The following is a 7,864-nucleotide window of genomic DNA, read 5'->3' on the forward strand; positions in this document are numbered from 1 at the left end:
TACCAAGTTTATATATTCCCCATTCCAAAGACGGTATGGGCCTCCTTGAAAATGATTACATGTATAGATCCACAATTGTGGGACTGCATACATATCTGCTGACCTCACAAGACCCAAACATAGTGAAACTTTTGAAACATGAGAATAAATCTAAGATGACTTCCCTGCTTAGACTAGCAGAAGCATATCAGTGTCAAACGGGAATGGAAATCAAACCAGAAGTAGATAAAAATCAGGTAGTGACTGAATGTGCCAAAAAACGAAAGAATATAAGGTGAAGGATCAGATGAGAAGGCAAGAAATGTGGAAAATGCATAAATATAGTTGCAAGTATAGAAAACTCCTGGAAGAACCTCATTTGATCAGGATCAAACACAGGAATGGTTAAGGAGAGGTGAATTCAAACTGAAGGACGAAAGGTTGATATTGGTGGCCCAAGATAGTGGACTACGTGCACGTTAGTTTACAAAATCCATTGAATATGTGAGGAAATAGACAAACGTAGGTTTTGTGTAACAGAACTGCAAACAGTTCCTGGTTGTGATATACTAATGGCAGAAGGACTGCATACTGAAAGGCATAATAATGTGGCAGACACTTCATGTTCCATTGTTTCAGTACTTCGAGGTAATGGTAATGATAGCAAAGTTCATAAATTCAGTTGCTTTAAGTAAATAGTTTGGCAGCAGGAGCAGGTCTTCTGCATAGGTACACATTTAATGTGATAGTTATGTTTCTCTGTAAATGGGATTTTGCTTTTACATATTTTGTTTCTAGTCCTTAAGCCTTCTTCAATTTGTTTGAGGTCACTTTTTCTTCTGTACTGAGTCTCCATATCTTTCATGTTGCTATGTGGATTTTTGTTAGAGTGGTTATACAGGTTGGTGTTTTGACTATCCCCCAAATTGCTTGTAGTGGTGTATATGTGCATTCTGTAGTGCAGTAGTATTCCATCCAGGACTGGCTCCAGACCTTTCACATGTTGTCCGCTGGGATATCCTTCAGCTCTCCTGTGACTGTGAATAGGATAAAATGGGTATTTGAAATAATGAGTGAATAAATATTGATGTCGAAATGGAGGGACTTTATGGTTGGGAAACCAGTAGAAGTGGTTAAAAGGGAGATTATATATAGCTGTAAACTTAGTGCTAAGGGTTGGGTACATTTGTTTATTTTCTGCTTATTTTGATGAACAGTAACATCCAGTTTGGAAGTGTTTGTTTTCAGCATAGTGTTGGGAGAGAACATTCATTAAAATACATGATATGGAGTATAATATGTGTGTACAAGATGAAACAAGTCATGAGCCTGAAGTATACAAACTGTTGCTTACGTTTTCATTTACATCGTTGGTATAATGGTTAAGGTGTTTACCTTACAGACACAAGGTGCAGGGTTTGATTCTCACTTGGGGCAATTGGCTAGGCTTAAAATGGCCCACAAGGGCAGTTAGCCTAGTACTAAACTATGAACCTATGAACCTATAAGACTGTTGCAGTGGGGATTGTGCAGACATTATAATATTGAAGTAGCTGAAACACACTGGAAACATGAATCATAAATCAGCAATGAAAATGATGAAGTCTATATCACATGGGATCAGCCATTACCAAGAGTTCAAAAAATAGATGCGAAAAAAACAGATATAGTGGTCCATGAAAAGAAGACAAAAGTGGCATTGATCATTGAAATCACTACACCTAGTGACTACAGTGTCTTGCGTACAGACAGACACAAAGTAATAAAATATCAGGATTTGCAAGCAGAAATGAGAGCAATGTGGAAGAAAGATATCCAAACAGTTCCAATAGTAGTAGGAGCAACAGGTCTTATAAAAAGAACCTACAATTGTATTTAGATATGTTACCAATACATGTAACTCCATATGAATTGCAGAAGGAGTCATTACTGGGCACATTACCGCTGCTGCGAAGAGCACTTTTGGCTAGCATCAGAAATTGAAACAATACTAATTTCATGAACTTTTATTATACTTTTACTTAAGAATGGGGTCCATTCCCATCATGGTATTAGAAACCCAACAGACTTGGAGAAATTAGAAAGCAAGAAATTATTTTGGGGAAAACTGTTGAGAACCGAAAAACACGTATATGTAAGCAGTAAAGCTACCCCACCCCTTCATTCTTCTTGTTAGTTTAGCTAATGGTATACTTCACTTCTTGAATTAATAGGGTGTTTGTGGTATTTTTCTGGGTGCCTTATTTTATATTTTCATATGCATTTGTATTCATGGGCTGTTTACTTCTATGCACTGTATCTTCACATTTATGTCTTCTCAAACAATGCTAGGCAGAAGCTTACTACTTCTGTGTGATCTTGCTTCAGTTAAATAGGGAAAGACACTGTCACATATGTGAAGTGCTTCAAGCAGCAGTTGGAATGCCCAGGTCAAAATTTTTAGCACATGGTGTCTGTGTATGAAAGTAAAAGTCTCTGGCACAGAAACAAATCTCTCTGGCTTATCTATATGGCTTCTGGTGAACTACAGCCTCTGGTAAAAATTGTCTGGCAAACATAAGACTTTCATAAGTCTTTATTAACTTTCAGCATCTTGTTTACAGATTTTGTCATTTAGGTTATATCTTTTGATGACTGTGATTTAGCATTTTTTTCTGTTTTGATTAGTTTTGCTGGTAATGTGTTCTTACTAGCTGGCTATGTTTTTGTTTTATTTTATGTTTTATTTTTTATCTGTAATTTTTGTTAATATGTTTGACTGCTGTAGTACAGTATTTTTTATGGATTTTCAGTATGTATGCTTATTGTGTGCAATGGACATAGTTTCTTTTTTCTGAGTCAGCAGAATTGAGTTTCAGTGATTGACAGCATGGGTAGATGATATTTTTGACAAGTAGAATAGTGACAAATGCTTTTTGACACAGACTGAGTGTTGATAAAAAAAAGACATTCTCGTTCTGATAAATGTTCATCTCATAGTATGGCTTAAATAAATGTCTTTATTGCACCACTTTTCTCACCGTCCATTGATGAGATAAATACAGAATGCATGCAGATAGATAGAGAGATAGATACATGCATACATGTATAGGTAGACACACGTGTGTGCAAACACACACACACATGCGCACACACACACGCGCGCACACACACACACACACACACACACACATATATGCATAATAAATATATATATATATATATATATATATATATATATATATATATATATATAATATATGGGTCTACCTGAAAACGCAGAATGTGCACAACGCCGACGACAAGAACACCGACACCAGAAGATCGACAACGGAGAAGACCGACAGTTGAGAATCCCGATGCTGAGAACACCAACATGTTAAGGTAAGTGTGCGATAGGGACGGACATTAGGGTCAGGGTGTGGGTAAAGTAAATGTGTGATAGTGATCGATGTTAGGGTAGGGTGCGGGTCAGGTAAGTGTGCGATAGTGACAGAGCTAAGGGTTAGGGGCAGATTAAGTGAGTTAGGGTTAGGGTGTGGGTAAGGTAAGTGTGCGATAGTGATGGACCTTAGGGTTAGGGTTTGGGTTAAGGTCAGTGCACAGATAGTTGTGTATGTAAGGTTTGGTGTAGGTTTGTAAGGTTTTTGGTGTGCTTGTGTTGTGTGTGTGTTTTTCGGGAAAGGTATTTGTTTTGTTGATTGTCGGGATTTTGGTTTGTTGGGCATGTGAAGTTTCATGTTTTTGAACTTTCTTTTTTGTCGTTTTTTTTCGTGTCGGCTATTTCATTGTCGGTGTTTTGGCATGTCGGTGTTATCAGGTAGACCCATACATATACATATATATATATATATAAAATCCTGTTAGCTAGTTAAGGCTATTGGCCATAGTCCCTTTTCAGGGGTGACCCACGAGCAATGACTGAACAAGTCACTTGCTCTAGGTCACACAGTAGGAAATCAGGAGCTGAGGAAATCAAACTCTGTAATACAGGAACTGCAGCTTGCAACTTTAACTTCTACACCAACTTCCAGACATACATCCAGGAAAACAAAACAAACTTCTCTTTCACGAGACTCTCTCTTGACAAGTGGTAACAGTACCTTAAGTTTGTGTCTTTTAGATACATCATCAGCAGTTGGGAAGCCCAGGTGAAAATTTTTAGGAAATTATGTCTAAACATGCATAAAAGTAAAAGTCTCTGGCACACAAAGAAAGCTCTCTGACAGATCTCTATGACTTTTGTGGTAGAAAGTAACTGGCAAACAAAAGTCTTTGATAAGGTTTCTAAAACACATCTACAATTTCTGGTGAATAACAGTGTCTGGTAAATAAAAGTCGCTGGTTAACAAAAGCCTTTCAGACTATACCGTCCTTAATAACTGTGTAGACCGATGTCGGTGGCTCAGCACTCTTAGTGGAAAATATAGCTCATGATTCCAACCACCAAAGCATAAAATTAGCAGGAACACCACAACTTCACACAGTAAAAGTATTTATTTGTAAAACTGGACCAGATAAGCATGTTCACATTGTAAAACCAACACTTCTTCAGATCATAAAAACACAAAATCACAGCTCAGTTTAAAAACAGTTAGATGTTCAATCAGCTATGTTAATTCATCACTTCATTAAACCAATTTCCTCCTTTTCAATACAGGTTTTAAAGAGACAAAAGCATTAATACCAGGATGTTTATCAGCCTGTAGCGTAAAGATCCATTTAAGTTCTACTGTTTCAGTATAGTTAGTGAGATCACCGCACCCCCCCCCCGTGACCCACATGCACTATTTGTAGTACTCTAATCTAAAAACAAACTCATGTCCAACATTTTCTTTAATATGTTTAGCTAGTGCAGTGTTCATATTGCAAGTCTTAATCTCATAAGAATGACTAAAAAATTCTATCTTTTAATCTCTTGTTGGTCTTACCAACATAGAATCCTGTACAGACTTGCATGTGGCTAAATAAATCACATTTGCTGTACAATCTGCATAGAATCTGAGACTGAAAATATATTTCATCTGTGGATGTTTAAACATTTGTTCATATGAAATATATGTACAGGTTCTGCAATGCCTGCAACTGTATGTACCAAGTCTGGCAGATAGCAAGTTACTTCACCTTGTATTACAATTCCCTGTGCACAGTAGTCTTTTCAGGTTTAAACAATTTTTATAGAGAAAAGAGGGATTGTTCCCAACTATTTCAGCTGTCTTGTTGTCAATTGTGAGTATTCCCCAGTTTTTTCATATAATATTACATACAGAGCTTACATCATTTGTGTACTTCAAACCAAATCAGAGTTTACTGACAAGGCTCCTATCTTTATGTGCACTAGAAGCACATCTAGAGAAATATGGGTCAGCAGTGTTTTTTTTCTATCCTTGACCACCTTCTCCTTATGCTGCATCAGAAGGTCCTTCTTATAGCCCCTTTTCAAAAAATGTTGACTCAATGCATCAATGTTTTCATGAAATGCTTCCTCTTGTGTGCATAGCCTAGAGGCTCTCATGTATTGACCTCTTGCTACATTAGGATATATGCCTGGGGTTCATACTATCAAAGAACAAGTAACTATTTTTCCAACATCCCTTTCGGAATAAATTGGCATCTATCTGACCCATATGGTTAACCAATAATCATACAGCCAAAAAAATCTCTCTCTTTCTGTGAGATGGACATAGTAAACCTCAAACATTCAGTAGTATGGTTAATGTAGTGCAGGTCACCAGAGATGAGCATGGCCTATACCACTGGCCACACAGCCCTGCGATCTCCATCAGTTGGTTTGCAGTAATATGCTTCTGGGCTAGTCAGAAGCGGGAGGCCTGCATATACCCCTCTCTATCCACAATCATTTGTCTAACTCATGTTTGTCTGCATGTATATCCCATGAACCCCACTCCTATTATGTGCAAACCTGCCCCTCTTTTTGCTCAGTTACTTGTATTTATGTAGCAATGATGCCTACTCTTCCCCCATATTCCTCACATTTTATGCCGTTCTCCTGCACCTGTTGTCTTCACGCTATATATAATATATCTATATCTATCTGTCTATATATACATACATATATATATATATATATATATATATATATATATATATATATATATATATATATATATATATTTCTGATTGACAAACAGAAAGCCAAGCCATTTAGCGAACGTGCACTTAAAAAGAAAGTGCAATTTCATGAACACTGGTTCACTGAAGCATGGTACAGTGGGGATAAGGAAATATATCCTTTTCCCCACTGCAATGCGATCTCAGAGTTAGCATACATAAGTAGTAGGGATGTGAGAGGTGCAGCGGGGCTTGCCCCCCCCCCCCCTGCAAAAATGTGTTTTTAGTGTTTTTTTTCTTCCAATTCGGTGAATTGGTGTTCGTGAAAGTGTACTTTCATTTAAGTGCACTTTTGCTAAAGTGGGTTCAGCTTTCTGTTTTTCAAAAAAGTGTTTTTTCAATAAACAGAAGTAGACCTATATGTATATATATATATATATATATATATATATATATATATATATATACGCACACACACACACACACACACACACACACACACACACACACACACACACACACACACACATACAAAACGAGGGTCCTCTCCTCACAAAAATATGCTCTGCTTCCTCCATTTTGCTTTCTCTTTATTTGTTCTTCTACCTGTACCTACCTTTTCCATCCCATTCATGGAACAAATAAGACGTCCATCTTGTTAGACACCAGTTAAGTGGTGTTTACTATCTGCTATACATCGCTCTTCAGCTGTGCACACCAGCAGATTGCCATAGCAAGTGCCTGCTCCCACCATGTTCTGTACACCTCATACACTTCTCAGGAGGCTTGTGCATGACAGTGCTACCTTCCCCATCTTTTTATGCTATTGCCTCTGCTACTGCCCTTTGCTTATATTGTTTTCTTCCTTCCTCACATATCTCCCTGATGTGTAGCTATCTGCCCACATACACAATATGTTCCTGCTTAGTTGCTCATGTAAGTAATGTACAACAGTGCACTGTCACCATGCAGTGCATGCCAGCTGATACAGTGAATCACAGCCCTATAAATCCTTGTCTATGCTTTTCCATTCAAAATTCTGGAGTTTTTTGCAACTTTTACGCTTGCTATATCTCTGCTATACAGACATGAACAGAATTTAGAATATTAAAAATTACACATTTAGTCTGATGAACTTAAGTAACTTAGACATTGTAATGCATCCAACAAACACAAGTTAAAAGAAAATGAAGATCAGTAAATATCTGTTGTAGTACATACCGTTATTGCTTTGTCCTGTGTGTCACAAGTATCAAGTTTTCTGCTGAATACTACAACAGTGTGTGTTCTATTTTCGGAGGCATATTCAAGATGATAGTCTTGTTTTTTGTCTACGATAACCTCTCTTTCAGCATTTGCAAAACAATCCTGTTCAGAAAATGTAAAATTACTTTTGGTGTGTATATATATTTCATGTAAGCAAAATATGTTTTTGTCAGTTTTATGGCAATGCTTACCTACAGAAATCACTGTAGTCACTAGCATATACTGAAATATATAATCAAAACATAACATTTTTAAATGGTAACACCCTCTTGTACAAACTTATGTTTTGTTTGACTTATATGACTTACGTAAATTACGTTTCCATTAACAAATGCATACATGAGTACACACGAATACACGCACAAATTAATTTATATATATATATATATATATATATATATATATATATATATATATACATACTGAGAGAGAGAGAGAGATACACATAAACTCACATACTCATGCACACACACAGCATTTCTAAAATGATTACTTCTTGAGTAATTTGAGTAATTATTATTAGTCTTTTCTTTGTGATATGTTGTACACTTTGTTGTGTTCCAACTTT

At 36.7% G+C, this 7,864-nt stretch overlaps 1 protein-coding gene across 1 annotated transcript in view; it reads right to left on the reverse strand.

Annotated features, from left to right (window-relative positions):
- Positions 1 to 7,637, reverse strand: part of MOXD1 (monooxygenase DBH like 1) — a 980,239-nt gene extending 972,602 nt beyond the window's left edge. Inside the window, exons 1-2 of the mRNA XM_044064284.1 lie at positions 7,605 to 7,637; positions 7,252 to 7,398 (exon numbers count right to left, since the gene is read on the reverse strand). Coding sequence (XP_043920219.1) covers positions 7,252 to 7,398; positions 7,605 to 7,637 — 180 coding nt within the window. The remainder of the gene's footprint in view (positions 1 to 7,251; positions 7,399 to 7,604) is intronic.
- Between the last annotated feature and the right edge of the window lie 227 nt (positions 7,638 to 7,864).

The sequence above is a fragment of the Protopterus annectens genome, chromosome 1.part0 (genome assembly GCF_019279795.1).
Source record: "Protopterus annectens isolate FY-2018-M chromosome 1.part0, PAN1.0, whole genome shotgun sequence".
Taxonomy (NCBI): domain Eukaryota; kingdom Metazoa; phylum Chordata; order Ceratodontiformes; family Protopteridae; genus Protopterus; species Protopterus annectens.